General features: G+C 54.3%; 1 protein-coding gene across 1 annotated transcript in view; it reads right to left on the reverse strand.

Moving 5' to 3' along the window:
• CREB3L1 (cAMP responsive element binding protein 3 like 1) overlaps positions 1-18,371 on the reverse strand; it is a 35,146-nt gene extending 16,775 nt beyond the window's left edge. Inside the window, exon 1 of the mRNA XM_041773592.1 lies at positions 17,840-18,371. Coding sequence (XP_041629526.1) covers positions 17,840-17,941 — 102 coding nt within the window. The 5' untranslated portion in view covers positions 17,942-18,371. The remainder of the gene's footprint in view (positions 1-17,839) is intronic.
• Between the last annotated feature and the right edge of the window lie 2,038 nt (positions 18,372-20,409).

Genomic DNA, 20,409 nt, shown 5'->3' on the forward strand with positions numbered 1-20,409 from the left:
TTAAATACCTGGTGAAATTTTCATCTCAGGGGTGTGTGTGCACGTGCCTGTGCACACGTGCTTGGTAATGAAGTAAAATACATTAGAAACAAAATAATCTGAAAAATATTTGTCTCTGAGATCTTGGGAAAGATATTAACCTCTCTCTGCTTCATTTCCTTCTTTGTACAGTGAGGATGATAATCATTTCTGTCATGATTGTTGTGAGGACAAAACAAATTCATACATGTAAAGTACTTCTAATAGTCCTGGGTACATAATAATTACTCAACAAACATTGCCTCTTATTAATAAAGCACCTGGTGGCTGGTACATAGTAGGTGCTTATTTTTTTCTCTCTCTAAATAATTATATAGATGTAAGGAAATGCTACTGCTGTTCATTATTTACTGACTGCACGAATTTGCTAGTGGGTTGGATTGGAAGAGATTGTGTGAGGGGGGGGGGGGTTGCATTAGGCCCTGGCGTCCAACCTGGGGAGTTGTTAACAACTGGCTTCTCAGGGACTGGTTTGAGATATGGAGCTGTTGCCCCTTTCTGGCATGGAATACTCAAAGCCTGCCCCAGTCCCAAAGGGGTGAACAGAAAAACCCTCTGAGAATAAGGTTCAGAGCCATGTGAACATCTGTGGGGTCTGAGAGACTTGCGTTTGATTCCTCGCCCCATGACTTGCTAAGTTATTTTACTGCCATGTGTCTTAGTTTCCCTATCTGTAAAGGGGAAATACTAGTTCTTACTTTATAGTGTTGTCATGAAGATCAAATATTTGTTAGGTGCTTAACACTCATAGAATTATGAGGGTAAAATGAGTTAAGTACATATTCCTCATACATAGAACACACACACACACACACACACACACACACAGGAAATGTATGTAGCAGAATGGTGCCTAGTATGTAGTGAGTACTCAATAGTTGTTAGCTGTTATTAGTATGAAATCTGCAGCTCCTAAAAGCCAAACTCTGGGCCTGAGCTGAGGTGAGCTGAAGAATGATCAGAGAATCTAGGGCAAAATAAATGCAGAAACCCACTGACTCAGGTACTCTCCCATTTTCCCAGTTTGCCAGAACTTATCACCATACATTTTTATTGCGATTTTAACCTTCCAAAGTGCACGATTAAAATCATATGCACAATTTTATTTACTTCTCATGATTACCCCATGAAATAAGTTGCATAGCTGCATTTGACCGACAAGGAAACTGAAGCCCAGGGAAGCCAAGGACAGCAGGGAAGTGTCCACAACCCCTCACCACCTAGTCCTTCCCCAACTGTGGCAGACATTCCTCTATTCAAGAATTGCCAAAAAAAAACAAACAAACAAACAAACAAACAAAAACAAACAAACAAACAAAAAAAAAAAAAAGAATTGCCTGTTTGCCAGACTGAAAATTCCCCAAGGCAGGGTCTGTAGCTTGTTCACCTGCTGGATCCTAGCACCTGGCCCATGGTAGTTGGTGGAGGGACAGGGCCTTGTACCCCAGAAGGCAATGCCATTGATATGTCAAGTGTTCATCAGTGCCTGGGGTGAGGCAGTACCAGGAAGTCCTAGGTTTAAACATGTCTCTAAGAATAACTGTGGTCCCACATTAAGGCCATTTACAGGGTACACTCCCCCCCCCCCCCCCCAGAAAAAACACCCAGCCAGCCACAGGCAGGACTGTGCTAGCTACACCCTCTGTAGGGCCTGGGCTAGCCCAGCTGGGGGCGCCTTGTCCCTGCCTGCTTCTTCAGGGTTTTGCAGAGGCCTGGTTTGGGGCCCAGTGGGAGGGGGTGGTGAGGAAGGGAGGGCAGTGAGTCAGCCGCTAAGGTATTCCTCCAGCAGCTGCTTCTCAGGCGATAAGGGTTTGCCAAGGCCTTTCCTGGGGCCTGGGAGAGGAGACATGCTTCCTCCAGTCTGGGCTGGGGTCCCTGAAGGCCTCAGCTCCAGGCAGATGAGCCAGGTCCTTCTCAGAAAGCCCTTTTGGGGTGCCCACAGAAACCTGGCCCCCTTTTGTGAGCAGCTCCCACCCCACCTGCTGGAAACAGCAGCTGAGGCCCAGCAGGATGGAGCTTCCAGAGGGTGGGAGCCAAGTGGAAGGGGAGGGCGGCCAAGGGGCAGGCAGGGTGGGGGTGGAGGACACTCAGAAAACCCAGTCCTCTTTGCTCAAGGTTTCCTCGTGTGTTGGTCAGGCCACTGGTGGCAATGGTGGGCATGTCTCATTACCTCCAGGCCAGCCTCCTGCTCATGGGACCATGCCAGAAAGGACTCCCTTCAGAGAGCTTTGAAGCCTTATTTCTATCTGGAGCCTGGCCTCTCAAAGCAGCTCCGTTATGGTTGATTTATATCATCATATTAGAGGCAGGGGACCTGAGAAAGCCCATGATCCTCCCCCCCACCCCATTTGCCAATGAGGAAACTGAGGTCCAGAAAGGGAAAGCCACCCAGGGTCACACCATGAGCTGGTGATGTTGAGACGGGGTGGGATTCTCTGCAGCTCTGAGGCTGCACAGGAATGGGGGTCACCTTCTCCGTGTTGTTCTCTCACTTCTCCCACTGTACCCACCCTCCCCCAACCTTGGAAAGCCCACCCTGGGGATCTCAGGCCTCCTCAACTCCAGCATGCCCGCGGTCCCCCCCCACCCCCCCTCCAACCACAGCCAGCACTACCTCCAGGGCACACACTAAAAGCTGAGGTTTTCAGACTGCCCGCAGAAAATTATTGCCCGGGGTGGGGTGGGGGTGGGGGATGAAAAAGGAGGGGTGTTAATCTACAAACGGCAGGGGGTCGTGGGTCATCATTCAGAGGGGGGATAGGGTTCTACGGGGGTGGTGAGCGTTCTGGGGTGCCTTGCCAGGCAACCGGGATGGGGAGCCAGAGAAGGAAATATTATGATTTGTTTCCCTCCTCGTTAAAGACTTTTTCCTACAGTCATGCCAATATAAGCTCCTTCTCGGAGGCCACGCGCAGTCGGCCCCGGCTCCTGTCTCTCGGAGGAGAGGACCCGCAGCCCCGCGCCCTGGTCTCCCGCGGGCGCCCCCACCGCGAGCCGGGCCTCAGCCGCCCCCCTGCCCGGAGCATAAACCCGGCCCGAACCCCAGCGGCCGCCCGCGGCCCGCGGGAGGTGAACGCCTGCGCGCTGGGGGGCGGCCCCGCGCCGGAGTCCGGCCCGCTCATTGGTGGGGCCCGCGGAGCTCCTGGCCAATGGGAGGCGGCTGCGGGCGGCCGGCGGCGGGGCGCGAGCCGATGGGGGGCCGTGCGCCGCGCTGACCGCGGGGCCGTGGGAAGGGCCGGGAGCGCCAGGTCCGGCTGTGCGGCCTCTTCTGCGCTCGGGGCAGAGCAGGGACCCCCCTTGGGGCTCCCAGGAGGGCCGACAGCGCCACGCAGGCGCAGGCCCGTCCGAGTTGCACGGCCCACGACCCCGCACCGCCAGCGGTGAGCGAGGTCTCCTCGGACGCCCCCGGCCCGCCATCCTGAAGCCCTTTCAGGGTTCTTCCAGCTCCGCTCCTTCCGTCCCTCTTCGACCAGTCCCACCACAGGGCGCATGGACGGGGCATCGGGTCCTCGGTCGTGCGGGGAGTGGGGACGCTCCCGGGGGCGGTCGTAGGACCACCTGAAGCTCCTCTCAGTTCCTCTGCAGCAATTTCTCCACTGGGGTCCATGCAGAGTGGGGGACAGCGCTGGGGGGGGCCGCTGTCCGCTGAGAGGGTGTGTAGGGGACGGTTCTGCCCGGACCTGGGGCGGCCTCAGAGCGCCTGCGTCCCTCGGCTCCCAGCCCCAGGGCGCGTGCACCCGGGTCCCTGCCTCTGCCTCTTCCCTCGCCCGCGCTGATTCAGTCCGTGCTTGGGGAAAGGGGGGAGGAGAGCAGAGTGGGTCCAGGCTGAGCTGTGGGATAAGGAGTGGGGGGGAATCCCGAGCCCGGACATTCCTTCCGAGAGTGAGCTCTGGGGAGAGATGGGAGGAGAGTCCTCTCACATTTCCCCCTTCCTTCCCCCGAAGGCTGGGCCCCCACGCCCCCCCTCCACTGACCCATACATTCCGGGACGGTTACTTGCCTCGTGGTCACTAGAAAACAGACCCCATTTCACCAGTCTGAGTCAGTGCCTGCCCTGAGAGAGTGTGCATGTGTGGTGGGGGGTAGACTCAAAAGAGATCAGGGAGGGACTTAGGGGAGGAGAACTGGGCCCCTGGGTATCTAGTTGTCAGGCCCTCCTAGTCCTTAAGCATCACCATCCAGGCATTTGGGGGTCCCCTTCTCAGGGCCAGAATCAAAAGTGGTCCTGTGAAGGGGAAAAGGGCCTGGATTCAGACTGGGAGGCTCCAGTTCAAGATCCAGCTGGGCTCTGGGGCAGACCTGGGCAGGGGCAGGTGGTGTCTCCTCTCCAGGCCTGCTTCCGCATCTGGTATAGACTGTGTTCCTACTGAGACAGGAATGGTAGGCAGGGACAGGGGGAGGTGAACTAGTGTGCAGAGTGGGCTCTTTTGCTCTGTCTGGCCTCCCTGGGGACTGGGAAGGGATGAAGCCAGTTCTCCCGTCCCTGGAGCCAGGCCCTGAGCCTTCCTGGCAAGGGCATGGGGGTTAAGGGGGGCACATTGTTCCACTCTCCAACCTCACTCTTATTCCCCAATCCCCACAAGCCCAGTGAAGGCGGGTGCTGAGGTTTCATATTTTCCCCCTCCCAAACTATTCACCACAGAGCCCAAGTCCAAATAAGCAGAAATGCTTCTCTGTGTGTATGTGTGTGCATACGTGTGCATGTGCTACACAGACATGCTCTGTGAGGCTCCTTCTTACACAGGGAAACACCACTGCTCTGATACCACACTAAGTGTAAGATCCACAGCCACAGACACACTCCACATACAGCCTGGCATACACACACCCTCAGGGGCTCACCTAGGCTCTCACCGGCAGGCACCTAAGACAGCCCCAACAAGGACACACTCCTCAGGTGTGATCAGACAGATGGACAGTCTCTTATACACCCACACATATGTGCAGCCACCCCAGAGATGGTCAGACACGGTCATGCACACTCTCACTTGAACACGCACAACATCTCACACCACCACAGAACTAGATGCTGACTGTGCCAACCCACAGGCCTGAGTCATATGACCCCCAGCAAGGGAGCTTTGGGAGTCCCAGGCTCGCCTGGGGCTGGGACACTGAGGGCTGGGACTGGAGGAAGGGATGACATGGGGATTGAGCTTTTCTGTGCTTGTGCTGGAGAGAGGAAGGGAGAGGAAAGCGCAGGCTGCCACCCATCACAGGCTGCTTTCTGTACACTGCAGGGCCCAGGGAGGGTGCGTGTTCTTTGTCGACCCCCCAGCCCTGCTGGTCTGGCTCCCCGGTTCCTTCTCCTGACACTGGTAACCCTTCCCTGGCCAGGCTGCAGATGCCTCAGGAAAATGGAGAACTGGCCTGCAGGTTCCTGGCCAGCCCCTGGCATCTTCTGACCAGGCGGCCCATGTACCGTGGCCCAGCCCTGGGGTCAGTGCCAGGTACTGTCTGGGCCGGAGGAAGCGGTGGCAGTGAATGCCGCCGCCCAGGGCTGGGATTAGCTGTGACTGGCACCAGTGAGGGCACAGCAGCCCACAGTCTGGCTGCTGGAGATGTTGGTCCATAGACGGTGGCCAGAGGATCCCTGTGGGACAGCTCAGGACACTGGAGACTAAGTGCCAGAGCTGGCACGGGGGACCTCTGAAGAATAAGGGCATCTGATGGCATCCATTTATTCATCCCTTATGCATTTGTTCAGTATTTACTAAGCACCTACTATGTGCCCGGCCCTGTGGATATAGAGATGAACAAAGCCCAATTCCTGCTCAGAAAAGGCTTTCCGACTAGCAGCATGAACACCCCACATGAAGGATGAAGGTAGGTCTAAGGCTCGAACTCAGATCTGTCTCCAGAGCATTCTCTAACTTCCATTAAGAGGACTCCTCTAACACAATATGACCATGTGACTCTCCTCCTCAGTATCTATCGATAACTCCCTACTGCCCTTAGGATAGTTGCCAAGTGCCTTCCCATAGCTTGAAATGATCCAGCCATATTACCTCTATGTCTTGCTCTGTCCAAGTCTCATGTGTCTCTCCAAAGCCCAACATTGGTCCCAGCACATGGTAGGTGCTTAGATGTTTGCCGAGTGACTGCTTGATGGACTGAATGAGTGGGTGAATGAAGGGATGTGCCAGCGAATTAATGGACTGAGGCCTTTTTTTTCTGCAGCTGAGCCTCCAGGAATGACTGCCCTGAATGCTGCTGCAATGCCAGCTTGCTCCTGCTCCAGGCAGAGTTTCCATGCTCCTGGCCTCCTCCCCTCGGCTCCTCCCTGGTGGGGCCTATTGCACTCAGGTTGTCCTTTCCCAAGGCCTTTCTGTTCTTAAGCCCCAGACAGACCAGTTCGTGGGGACCATGGTCCCCCACTCAGCACCACAGGAGCTGCCCCCAGGGTTTGGCTAGGCCCAGGAGTATCAACAGAGCCCCGTGGCCACCCAGCCAAGCTGCTCTCCCGGCCCCTGGCCAGCTGGAAGGCCCTCAGCTGGAGCCTGCCGCTGGGCTCTGGCTGGAATTCCCTTGGCCCCTTTTCTCTCTCCAGTGCACTCAACGTTCGGCCTCTGGCTTCCTCTGCTGTCCCGGCCTGTCTGAGTTGTCCTCAGGTTTTATTTTTGGAAGAAGCTGCATTCTCTCTCCTTATTTACTCCTTTCCAGCAGGAGAGGTGTGGGACCCCTGGGTACGACTGGGGATCAGGCTGTGGCTCTCGCCTTGGGGGTTTGGGCCTCTCTGGGACTCCAAGGGAGGGGACCTCCAAAGACTCCTGGCCCATCAGCTGCTGCAAAGCCAGCTGCCTCTGTTCTTCCCCCACCCAGTGTGTGACTAATGCCTGCCCCTGCCCTTCTTGAAGAGCCCCACAATAGCCAAAAAAAATCATCACCATTTTTGAGCTGAAAAGAATTCTGGCATCATTAGGTCAGTCCCCTCTTATTGACAGAGGCAATGTTGCTTGATGGTTAAGAGCAAGGGAGGCAGACAGATCCAGCCCTAACCCTGGCTCCGCTACCTACTGTGCAGCCTTGGGCAACTTTCTTAACCTCTCTGAGCCTCAGTTTCGGTTCTAAAATAGGAGGTACCTATCTCCAGCTCCTCGGTTGCAGTGAGGTTTAATAAATGATGACATTTGTAAAGTACTTGACACAATGCAGGAGGCATGAAAGGGTCTCACTGAAATGGAGCTGTTGTTGTTGTTGTTATTATTATTATTACAGAGAGAAAAACAGAGAGCCAAGAAGGGAGTGGACTTGCTCAGGATCACACAGCTTGAGGTAAGCAGCCATTCCCAGAGTCCCTCCTCTGTCTCTATCTCCCTTCCAAGGAGAAGGGAGGGACTGGCATCAACCCCAAAGAGGAATCTCCTTGAGTCAGTTGCATGGGCAAACCCCTGGGTCTTTGGTGTGGGCCTCCTGCTGCCATGCCCAGGCCCTCCTCTGGGTCAGGCATTTCCTCCAGTCCTCGGTGGCCCCATGCTTACTCACTGAAGATGAGGGGGCTGGGGAGGAGACCCCGACACTCCGCCCCAAGGTGGACCTCAGGGCAGTGGGGCTGTGAGAGGAGGGGGAGTGCTGGGTCCTGACATCACAGAGCAGAGAAGCTGGAACGACAGCCATGCGGGCCAGCTGGGGCCCTTCCAGCACAGCCAGATGTCTCAGGAATGTGCTGAGCTCGGAACTACCTCGCTCCTTCCCTCACCACCCCCAACCCCTCATCCCCTCATGTGCTTGCTCAAGCTTTGCCTCTGCCCCACCCCCTCTACCCTTTCCCTTTCATCTCTCCTGGGGGTGGGGGGGTTGGGGGACCTCCTGTCCATGGTCCCTCTGGTATCTAGCCACAGTCCAGCTCCCTCTCAGACCTCTGGAGGGGTTAGTGAAGGCAGGAGCCCATCCCCTTCTGCAGACCCCATGGGCTGACCATGTGGGGTTGGGGGGGGGGGCGGGAGAGATGTGAGCCTGAGCTAACTGGGAGGGGAAGTTCTGAGCAGATAGTACATGCCAGATCCCAAATGTGGAACTGATTTGCAGCTTTAGGAGAGGAAGGGGTGAAGGCCTTGGGGCAGCAGAGGGCAGGGCTGGGCCTCTTCTCTGGGAGGATGATGAAAGGGGCTCTGGGCATCTTGTCCCAACTGATGGGTAGGAGGGCCAAGGGGGTGAGGGTGCCAGGCAGGCCTGGCCTCAGAAGGAGGGCTTGGAACCTTCTAGACTTCCAGGCCCTGCAGGGACATGCTTTGCCTGAGAATGGAGGGTCTTGAGCCGTAGGAGGGGTTTGGGGAACCCCATTAAGGCCCTGGGGTTGGGCCAGGAGAAGAACATAGTTTAGATTGGAGCTCTCAGCCCTGAAGAGGGAAGCCTGTTCCTTTGCAAGGGTGGAGTTGCCTTGGGCCTCTCCAGGTCAGCCTGGCCCGAGGGCTGGGGATGAAAGAGCCTGATGGGAACTGGTACTCCTGGCCCAGTGTGAGAGTCATATCAGGGCATAGGGTGGAAGTCAGAAAAGAGAAGGGACCTCAGGCTGCTCTGGACTCAGGGAGGGCCCACAATTCTGTCCCCCTTTGGGGAGGGTCCCTCATCATCCAGACAGGCTGGCAGCCGATTCCCAACGGACCCTAGACCTCCTAGCACTAAGAGTTCAGAATTGCTGGGACCACCGCTTTGTCCAGCTCAGAACTATCACTGGCCCTCTCCTGCCTGCTGAAAAAACTCCCAGCTCCCAAGCATGACATTCAAGGTCTGTTATACATGCGTCTCATACATACTAGCACTGTAGTTGGAGACGCTCATCTTTCTCTTCCCTCCATTCTAATTGGATGACTACTCCAGGCTCCTGAAAACTGCTGTGAGCTCCATTGCCTCAGGGCCTTTGCTTATATCATTCCTTGGGTCTGGAACACCTTTGCCCTTCTCATTCCAACTCCTATCACCCCTTAAGGGCCAATTAAAATGCCACTTGCACTAGGAAGTCTTCCTTGATCGTCCACCTGTACCACCCGAGGTCCCTCTTGAACCACTAGAGCACTTATAGACTGTTGGATCACTGGTTAGTGTCATGCCTTGAACTCTAAGTGGGTACAATGTGACCTATATCTCCCCTTCTGATCTTTGCCTCCTGGAGAGCAGGAGCCAGGATGGAGTTCCTGAACCCTCTGCTAGGTTCAAGAGTCCTTGAACCCTCTGCTAGGCCTCACACAGGGCCTAACATAGAGTATGCCTAAGAATGAAAATAATAATAATAATAATAATAATAATAATAATAATAATAGCTAATATTTCTGTCCCAGGCACTGTTATAGTTCCTCCTGTGGAGTATCTCATTTAATTTTCAGAAGGTAGTACTTCTATTTAAGGTTGAGGAAACTGAGGCACAGAGAATTAAGTAGCTTCTCCCAGGTTCATTCATTTAGCAAGAGGCTGAATCAGGATTTGAATCCAAGCTCTGACTGTAGAGCTTGTGCACACAGGACAACACTGGTTGGTGGAGGGAATGGTTGACTTTCTGCTGCCTCATCCCAACACTCAGTACAGAGCCAGGTACAAACTCTGGCCCCGACTTCCATGCACTGGGTCCTCACTTGGGGCCCCAGTGTAGCTCACCCCAGGTCATTCCTCTCCTGAAGCCCAGAAAGAGCCTTGAGAAGGGGTCTGGTATCTTTTGTCTTTACCCCAAAAGAGCCTTCCAGCTCCCAAGAGGGAAATAAAATCCCTACCACCAGAGCTCATCACAGGGATGGAGAAGGTGGGCCATTCCTCCAAGCCTGGCCAATGCTGGGGGTCCTTCCTTTCAGGCCATGACAATAACAATCAGAATAAAATCAGTGGCAATAACTATTACTTATGGAGGGTTTACTATGTGCTGGGCACTGTGGTAGGCCTTATCTGACTGAATCCTCGTAGAACCCTTTGTTCTATGGCCATACTTTAATGGATGAGGAAAGTAAGCTGGGAAAAGTTCAGGTACCTGTTTAAGTTCACACAGATGACAAATGGTGAGAGCCAAGATTTGCTCCCGGGTCTGAGCAGTTAAAGGAAACCATTAATGGCCACCCCACCTCACCTCAGGTATGGTTCAGCCCCACCTCCCTGCCCCCCTTCCCCTATTTTTGAGGTATTGGCTATCTGACCTGTGGACTTGGGTCTGGGAGTAGGCACCAGGTCTCAGGACACTCCTGTTCAGAATCTGCCCCTGGAGTGGATTCAGTGTCTATTGGACACCTCTCCCCCAGACTCATGTGGCTTTGAGAGACCCAAATATTCAGGGCTGGGTCTAGTTGTTCAGTGAGGTAGTGAGTACACACGTATCACTTTTATTATAGTTTGTAATTCATAAGCAAGCAACCTACTATTCTTTTATGATAGAAAAGGCTATTATGGTAAAGTAAAAGGAAGATGTATAATTTAGGTTAAAATATTTCAGGGCAGCCCTGGGATCGAGACCCACATCAGGTTCCCTGCATGGGGCCTGCTTCTCCCTCTGCCTGTGTCTTAGCCTCTCTCTCTGTCTCTCATAAATAAATAAAATCTTTAAAAAAATTCACTATTTCAATAAAAAATAAAATCCACTTAAAAAAAAGATTTATTTATTTTATTCAGCAAGAGAGAGAGACTGAGAGGCAGAGACACAGGCAGAGGGAGAAGCAGGCTCCATGCAGGGAGCCTGACATGGGACTCGATCCCAGGTCCCCAGGATCACACCCCAGGCTGCAGGCAGTGCCAAACTGCTGCACCACTGGGGCTGCCCTAAAATCCACTTTAAAAAAAGTACCATTGAAGCTACAAGTATGGAACTGTCCTTTCTTCTACTACCTGTTCATCTACCTACCTTATCCAATCATCACCCCTCCTTCCTCCTTCCCTTCCTTCCTTCCATCCATCCATCCATCCATCCATCCAATAAATAAGCATTTACTCAGCACTCAGTCGCTCTAGCTATAACTAGGCAACAGATGAAAATAATTGTCTGATGTCCCTGCTCTCAAAGAATTCGCAGTCTAGTTCAGCAATTGGGAAGCCAGGGCCCAGAGAGGGGAAGTGATTTGCCCAAGGTCACACAGTAGTTGGGAAATGGGGTGAGGAGAGGCGAGGACAGTCCGGGCTGAGGGGCACATGTGGGCAAAGGCTTGGGCCTGCCTGCCTCTGAAGCAGGACCTCTCAGTTGCTGCTTTAAAACTGCCTCCTGGCTCTCCATGAGGGCCCGAAGAGCCTGCTTTGCTCCTCTGCTGCTTTCATTTTTGTTTTTCTTTTGGAAGGGGGAAAGGGGGACAGCTGCTGCTGTCCAGCTGTTATGCTGGACCACACAGCCCAGCCCAGATGTGTCAGCTTCTCTGGGATGGGTGAAATGGCTCCTGGGCCAAGAGCCAAGAGCCAAGAGTCAGGAGCCAAGGGCCAAGGAAGCTGCGGTGAGGGCTCTGGGAGAGGAGGTGGGAGAGGAGGCACAGGGAAACCAGCAGCAGAGAAGCCCATTATTGCCCCGGTTGTCAAGTTGACCTCTTTGGTGACATGGTACATCCAGGTCATGGGGATCAGAATCTCTGACATTCCAAGGAAATCGATCCCTTTGACATATTTTCTAGGATGGCCAGAGTTCTGGACCATATCCTGCACCTCCCCACTTCTCCTGAACCGGGTACCCCACCCTTACCTTTTCCCCTACCTTGGTCAAGGGTCCTGCCACTTATTCTGACTTCCCCTCTGCTTGAGGGGGTTACACAGTGTTCCAGCCAGAGCATGCTCATGGTCTTGACTTAACTCCACCCTAATCTTCCTCTTCTATCCTGCCCCCCCTGGAGTGCAGAGACTTCCAGAAGAACAGCTTGTTCTCCAGCATCTGGAGCTGGTTTCTTGAGGGAGATTCAGGGGCAAGCTAGGTCCCAGAGAAGGATGTTCTGGGAGGGCCTCTGTACCAGGACTTGCAGGAGGCAAATGGTATGGGGAGGGGAAGACACAAAGTGGGGATGTTGTTCACCCTCTCCTCTCCTGGCACAGTAGCCAGGCCAGGCCCAACATAGATAGACCCTCCTGGGGAGTCCTGGGAGCAAAGTTCCGAATTCCCAGGTGGGCCAGGGAGCAGCATCCTGAAGGGAGTCTGAAGACAGGGCTTGGGATGGAATGCAGGGCCTCTGAGCTCACAGGCCAGGCAACCTGCTGGCTCTGCCTCTAATGCTCTAGGCATCGATGGTGCCCTGAGGATGACAGTGGGTGAGAATGAGCGTGGGTCCCCTCTGATATCAGGAGCCTAAACTTTCCTTGCCCTAGAGAGCAAAGTGCAAACCAGAACGAGAGAAAGAGAGAGAAAGAGAGAGAGAGAGAGAGAGAGAAGATGGTTCTCTCCCCAACTTGATAGACTCCATGAGACCCCTGCTTCCTTTCCAAACTCTGTTTTCTTATCTGCACAGGCGACAATGATACCTCTACAGGCTCCATAAGAGGGATAGTGACTTCCAGCAGCTCCTTTGCCAACAGGGATGGAGCTATTAGGGAGGGAGGCTGCCAAGTTACCTCCTCTAAGAAGCCTTCCATGACCTCCATCTCAGCTGGATGCTCCTCCTCCGGCACCTGCCCTGCTCCATTCTTTCACAGTGCTCTGTGGTGCTGCTACCAAGGCTCCCCCTCCCTCTCACTTGGCTCTCAGTGGCTGGAGGTCACTATGCATAGTGACCAGCAAGGGGCTCCTTCAGTACCCATTTGTTAAAGGACTGGATGTTGAAGAACAAGCAAGCAAAGCCCCAGCTGGTCCAGGGAAGCCGGAGGGACCTCATAGTAGATTGGGGACAGGCAGCATTTTGTGGGATCCAGCATCCCCATCAGCCTCAGGCCTGGCCAGGCCAGGACCCTGAGAACCCCGGGGCCCCCTCTGGAATTAGCAATACACTTCTTGAACACTCAGGCCTCTCTTTTATTTTATTTTAAAAAATATTTATTTATTCATGAGAGGCACAGAGAAAGAGAGGCAGAGACATAGGCAGAGGGAGAAGCAGGCTCCCTGCGGGGAGCCTGATGGGGGACTCGATCCCAGGACCCCAGGATCACGACCTGAGCCAAAGGCAGACGCTCAACCACTGAGTCACCCAGGTGTCCCTCAGGCCTGTCTTTTAAAAAACATTCTCCCCTTCCCTTACAGGGACTGTTCTGGTCTGAAGTAATTTTCTCTACAAATACAGTAAGTCCTTGAAATGGAGCAAAGTCCACTATAATGCAACCAAAACTTGGCTCTGTCCTATGCCTGGGGCCCACCTCAAATAAAGGTGGGCAAAGCTCTTATCTCAAGGCAGAGCGGTTGGTAAAAGATATGACTGCCTGGTGCTCCTCTGGAGCTTTCTCATTTGGTCTGCTGCATGTGGTAAAGGTGCCACAGTCTACTTTTGTGCTTTTTTTGTGATAGTACGGACCAACAGAAAAATGTTGCTCTTCATTGATCCTGAAATAACACAACTGTACATTTTACATGATTGAAAGTTTTGGACTTGGCTTCTTGTCTTACGATGGAGTTTTACTATATTAAGCACCTATTTTGTGCCACAGCACTGGGATAGGTTTATGGCAATGAACAGAACGGACAGGGTGTCTGTTCTCATGGAACTTGCTTTCTCAATGGAGGAGATGGACAATAAGCCAATAAAATAGCTGTATTCTGGGATGAGGGCTATGAAGAAATCAAAGGGCTGAAACAGCAAATCAGAAGGCATCCCACTTGAGGTGGTTGGGAAGTTTCTCTAAAGAGGTGGCATTTGAATTAAGGAGAATGGGATGGAGAGAACTGAGGGAAAGCATTCTAGAGGTCAGGAACAGCATGTGCAAAGGCCCTGAGGCAGGACTGGAAGAGACTTTGCTTGAAGCTGGGTGAATGTGGATCCAGGAGTCCCACAGCAACCTGAACTAGAGAAACCTGGGGAAGATGGAAGCCCTAGAGCCAATGTTCAAAGGTGAGGCCTAAGCCACAAGTTCAGATCTGCTGTGGGTCAACTAATTATACATTACCTAGTTCAGGGGCTCCAGGGGTCTGTGCCATAGGATGGGGATGGCTCAAGGTAATGACAACTCATTGGAAATAGTAGAGATCACTTCCTGAATCTCAGAGACAATATGGGTTGCAGAATCCTGATGGCTGAGGGCTTAGGCACCCTTTCCCCTCCTCCCTAAGAAAATGTGGGCTCTGGGCTGGGCCCCCTTTCCTTCATTTAGCCATGCTCCCTTGAGGCTCAGTGCTGTGCCAGGCACTGAGGATATCACATGAACAAGACAAACCCCTGCCCTCAAGGAGCTTGTAGCCCAGTGGGGGAAGCAAAAACAAAACAAAAGACCCCAGCCCCCATCAAACTCAGTGTTTTGGAGGAGGACTTGGTGTCTGGGGAAATCTCCCTTCCTGAGTTGGAGCCTTGAGATTTTGGCTCCTCCATTAGTCCTTTCCTAGGGGATTCTACTCTGAGACCAGAGTGTCTTGGCCCTTAGGTCCTCTTCCTGTTGGTGAGAATTTAAAGAAACACACACACACACACACACACACACACACACACACACCTCCCCTTTTAGGGGCTGTTAAAGGCCCACACACAGACACAGGAACACCCAAATGCACATATTTCTCTAATCTCCCTAATCCCCCAAGGCTGGGGTGGTGGTGGTGGTGGTTCTCTGTTTCCCTATTTAGCTCTGTGCACGGCTTAGCCCCCACACCTCCCTTCCCCTGGGCTGGTCCCTGGGTCCTAGTCATTCCCACACCTGGCCTCCCCAACTGCTGGGAGGTAAATGAATGTACTGGGCAAACATCCTTGCAGCTTCCTGCTGCTCCCCTCTGAGAAAACAGTACTCCTCTTCCTCCTTCTCTTCCTCCTCCCCACACCCTCCCAGTTGGGGCATCTCTGGGATCCAAAGCTATTTCTCCCTAGAGAAACCAGAGTTCATCCTTTCTCCTGAGCCAGAAAAAGAAGACAAGAGACACCGTACAGACCTAGTATCTCTATCTGGAGACACAACCTGTTCTCCCTGTGGTCCTTTATTCCAGTTTTCTGAGCACCAGAGCCTCTCATACCTTCCCCGGGGGCCTGGAGGAGGATCACCGGATCCAGGGGACAAGGCTCTCCTGGGGTAACATCAGGAGCTGGGGGAGAGTGGGGAAGGGAGGAGGAGCCCTCCACATCTGGCAGGAAGGGCAGCTCCTTTTGAGGGGTATTTCCGAGAATCAGAGAATCACGGAGGGAAGCTGGGAAAAGCATGAAGGTCTCTTCCTAGAAGGAAAAAAAGAAAGCACCCCCGACCACCTCTGAGCATGCCTGCTGACCTGAATTGCATACTCATTCTGTCTCTGTCCAAGCCAATGTGTATTTCTTACAGAGTTGTATTCGGGGTGAGCATCGTCATTTTTGATTCTTCTTTTTGCACGGAGCAACAGAGCACACACATTTTCCACATGACTCTATGGCTTTTATCTGGATTTTTAAAAAGGATAGCGAATGCCCTGTTCTCCATCTTCCAGACTGAGAAACTCAACACAGGCTCCTTCCCTTCCCTTCCTTCCCTTGAAAACATTTTCCTACCCTCATGCAGAATGAAGAGGGAGTTGGGCGTAGGGTTGGTATATGGTCCCAGTCGTAAGGAATCTTAGACATCAAAGTGGAGGCACCAGAGAGGGAAAGTGACTCGCTCAAAGCCACACAGCAATTCATTGCTGAGTAGTTCTTAACACCACCCCATCTAATTTCTGAAACAAGTTAACTGTAGAAACTTACCTGCCAGGCTTTTTCCTCCATTAATTTTTAATTTTCTCACTAGGTCTCTATAATAACACTCTGGGGAAGGATCTATACCTCCGTGTTTCAGATGAGGGGACCGAGTCTCAGAGGAAGAAAAGTCACTTGTCTGAACTGCCCAGCTGGCTGGTGACAGAACAGTGAGAACCAAATCTCCTGCTTCCCAGCCTGGGAGTTCTTGGTGTCTCCTCTTAGGAATCCTTTCCTCTCTCCCTGCCTGGCCTGGCCTTGCCTGGGTTCAAGGTCAGGAGTTTCCCCAGCAGGGCTTTCCCTCCCCAGTCCCAGTGCTGGATACCACTGTCTGATCCTGCCTCCTTTCCTGCGCTGGACCAAGGCCCAGCCGAGCAGCTGGGGACACAAGGCTGAATGGAGCAGCAGGAAGAGGCTGTAGGCGGCAGAGTTCATTCAGAAGAAAGCCCCACTCAGAGCTGCAGAGGGCACCTCATGGTGGCGGGTGGCGGTGGGGAGGGCTCTATCAGCCCCTGGCTGCAAGAGTAGAAACTCCAACAAACCTCTCTCCCCCTGATCAGTGTCTGTTACCAACTCCAGGGGTGGGGGTATAACGGAACCCCAAATCCCTGCCACTTTATTCCTAGGATCCGTGCCAGACCATCCTCAGAAACACTTGATCCAACCTCTCCCATTTTATAGACAAAGAAGCAGAGGCCCAGGGAGGAATGCTGGTAGCGGGGCCCAGGCTCCCAGGGGTGCGCTGAAGCAGGGCAGGACTAGAGCCTCGCTCTTCCCACTACCAGCTCCAGGCCTCTCCCCTCTTCCACTCGACTGGGACCAGGGGCCATCCTCAGAGAGCAGGGTGACCCAGATCTCCCTAAGGAGGGCTGGGAGACCTCACACCCCATGCCTCCCTCACTCAGTTTCCTGGCCCTCAGCTTGTTTCCTGGGACAATTTAAGTGGAAGATGCCCCAATCCTTGAAGTCTCTGTGCATTTGGCTCTTGTCTGGCCAAGTTTATGGTGGTCTCAGGAGGTAGAGGCCAGGCAGCAGAGACCCGTTGAGAGAGAGAGAGAGAGAGAGAGAGAGAGAGAATGTGTGTAGACAGGGAGAGAGATGGCCAGTTCACTCACGGAGGGGATCCCATCAGATTCTCATTTCCACCCAGCAGGCCCTTCTGAACCCAAATATTTTCTTGCGTTTCGGAGCCCATGCCCCTCCCCCCAGCAGGGCTTTAGGGCTGAGCTTGAGAGAGGGAGGAAGGGAGGGAAGAAGACAGAGAAGCCACGTTTCCTTAGGGAGGGAGGGGAAGAGAGAGAAGGACAAGCTCAGAGACCGAGACAGTCACGAAGACCCGGGGGAGAGCAGGGAAAGCCGGGGAGACCCGAGGGACAGAGGAACAGACCTAGAGACACAGAGATGGGGAGAAAGATCTCCAAAGACCTCGCTCCCCCTGAACGATCACCCTGTGCTGCCCAGGCCGCTCCCTGGGGAACCTCGGGTCTGACTCCCCGGGGCGGCCGCCGCAGCGCCCCTAAGCTTCCAGGACTGGCTCCGAACCCGGGTACGACTCTGGCCCCCCAGGGGCGTTGGGTCCCCGGCCTCGCGAACGCCTCCCTGTGCGCCCCCCAGCGGAGAGCCGGCCGCGCAGACACCGAGGTCCTAAAGGGGGCGCAGGCGGGGGCGCCGCCACTTTGCGCCCAATCTGGTCCGGGAACCCAGGGGTGGGTGCAGGACGGTTAGAAGACGTGGGAGGGGGCAGGATTGGTGCGTGTCGGGCTAGTACCCGAGGATCGGCTGGCTGCGACGCCTCGACGTCCCCTTCCCCAAGAAGGCGGCGGTCAGCGTCCCCGCGGGCCGAGCCCCCGGGAGGGGTGCGCACTGGCGCAAGCTCGGAGCTCCGCTCTAGGTTCGGGGCCCAGGGAGGTGCCGAGGCATCTAGCCTCCAAACCTCAGAGCTCTACACACGTGTCTCCCGGGGACCCTGCAGCGAGCCCCCTCCCCCGCTCCTGCCCGCAGGGGGTAGTCCCGTCCCTCCGGGGGGCCCGGGCGCCGCCGCGACGAGGGGTGCGGAGCGGTGGAAGGGGGACGCGGACCCTCGGTCTTACCGCATTGTTGAGGAAATCCGACTCGTTCAGATCCCCCAAGTCCAGGAAGCTGGATCCGGGGAACAGCCTGTCGGCCGGGAAGGGCTCCAAGACGGCGTCCATCGCGGCCGGCCCCGGAGACCCCCTCGCCTGGGCTTCCCTCACTCCAGGGCGGCGGCGCGCCCGGCCCAGAGCTCCGGCCTGAGCGCCGGCTAGCGGGCGGGGGCAGGTCCCGGGCGAAGCCCCGGGGAGGGGCGGGCGGGGGCGGCGCGGCCCCGGGCAGGGGCGCGGGGGGCGCGGGGGCCTTAGGGCAGCGGCGCGGAGCTGGCTGGGCTCAGGGGCCCCGGGCGCACCGCGAGCATTTAGCCGACTCCTCCTCCGGCTCCTCCCGGGGCACAGCTGGCTTCCATGGAGAGCCTGGGAGTGGGGTTGAGGGCTGGAGGAGCCCCCCGGGCAGGGTGGGAGCCGGGGGTGGGGGAGCTGAGCGCTCCCCCGAGACTGGGTGGCTGCCCGGCGCTCCGCTCTCTCGGCGTCTCCCTCTGCACGGCTTCTGTCACTTTCCTCTCTGTGAAACCGGGAACCCCTGGCTGGTTAGCCCAGCTGGCCCGGGCGCCACGCCCCCACATCAATATTCACGATAACTTTCATATTAATGAGAGGAGGGAGCGGCCTGAGGAACGGTCCCTCCCCTTTTAAAGAGACCTCTGCAAGCTGAGCTTCCCTGCCAAGGTCTCTGCTCCCTGGAAGATCAAGGTAGGGACTTGAAGCAAGATTATCCTGGAGCCAATTCCTTGTTCCTGGAACCTTGGCATCTTGTTGAGGCTTTGCCAACCAACTCTCCCATAAGTTCATGAGGACGCTGAGTTGTTTCCATTCTTTCAGCCTTATGCTAGAACCCAAACCAAATCTGAAGCTGGGGAATGAATTCCACCTTCTGGGCCCCTCAACAGATCTCTCAGTGGGAAGATTTTCACATGTCTCCTCCTCCAGGGAGACTTCCCTGGTCCGCAGGCTGGAGCCGTTAGCATCCTATACACTGGAGGGAAACAATGTGCTTACTTCCACTGTGGTGAGTCTAAGGTGTTATTGTTTGCTCACGTGTCTATGACCCCACTGGACTCTTGAGATCCCTCAGGGCAAAGACTGTGTCCAGCCTTCTTGTGTGTGAAAGAACCCAGTGAACAGAAGAAATGAAGTGAGGACCCCTCTTCTCATCAATCATCCAGTCCCTCTAATGGCTCTGAAGAACAAGAAGTTGAAGAACAGTGGCCATGGAGCTTGCCAAGTGCGGCTGGCTGCACACTCCGTGGTCACTGAACACTCCCAGGCCCCCCGGATCCATTACCTAAGTGGCCTGCTCAGGAGTACAGCTTAATCTCTTGAAAAGGGCTGATAAACAATCACCAGGCACCTGAACAAATGGAGTGGAGTGAGAAAGGCACTCCCTCAGAGGGCTGAGCACACCAGTTCCTGCCCAGAAGTCATTAATAGGATTAAGTGTGTCCTCTCCGTCTGGGGCTTTTAATTAACTCAGGAACCAAAAAGCCCTTAAGAAGCAGAGATGTCATTGCCGTTAAGCCAGAATGTCACTGAAATTGCTCTCTTGGTGCCAAGGTGGGCACAACAGTGAGTCAGAGATAGAGGCTGTTTGCTTGCCTGGGGCAGGTAGGCAGGCACGTGGCTTTTCCTCCATCTCATGACCCAGTTGACATAGTTCTGGAGAATAAGGTTCTGACTCTCCAGGCTGTCACATGAGTATTAGCTCCCAGGCCTCCCGGAGAGTGTGCTCCCAAGAAGCTGAGCACATAGCCCATGCTCCAGGGACTTGGTTCGCCTGGCAATGCAACTGTGAGCAGTTTAGGTGAGCCAAAATAAAGCAATCAATTGACTCTCCAGAACAGTGACAGGGAGAATTAGGGTGCTGAGGCCGTGAGTGTATTCCCCATATGCATCACATCTGGCCAAATGGGGAGCATTCCAACACTCAGAATGTGGCTGATCCTTTTCCAGGAGAGGGGCACAGTCTCTGGCTGGGCCAACACGCCAAGTCTGTGGTGGGTGAGCTTGAGGTAGCAGGTGCCTGGGGGTCCTGGTTCCCAGGCCAGAGTCCCTGCAGGTCCCCAGGACGAACAAAAGTGTCCCTCTGCCTGAGGTTGGCTGGAAATTGTGCCTGTGTTCCTCCCAGCTGGCTCTGTAATTAGAGACAGAGGCACCATTTAAGTGATTGGGGAAGATTATATAGTTTTAGATAAATAGGATTAGAGTGTCCTCTCTTTCCTGATTCTTACCCAGGTGAACACCCCAGGAAACCATTGAAAATAATCCTGGGGAGACATTCTGGTTCCGGCACCTCCTGTGGAGTCTGAGAGGCAAGATCTCCCAGGAGAAATCCTGGAAGGGTGGGGGTGGAGGGGCTGGTGGAGAGAAGAGAGGGAATGGGCAATGCAGAGCCTGGCACATAGTAGGAATATGAACCTTTTTTTTTTTTTTTTCTGGGATGAAGGGCATGGCCAAGTCCAACAAAGACAAGAATGGCGGGGGATTTAGTCACATATTCTTCAAGTATTACTGAGCATGATGACAAGTCCCTA

This window comes from Vulpes lagopus, chromosome 11, assembly GCF_018345385.1.
Source record: "Vulpes lagopus strain Blue_001 chromosome 11, ASM1834538v1, whole genome shotgun sequence".
Classification (NCBI taxonomy): domain Eukaryota; kingdom Metazoa; phylum Chordata; class Mammalia; order Carnivora; family Canidae; genus Vulpes; species Vulpes lagopus.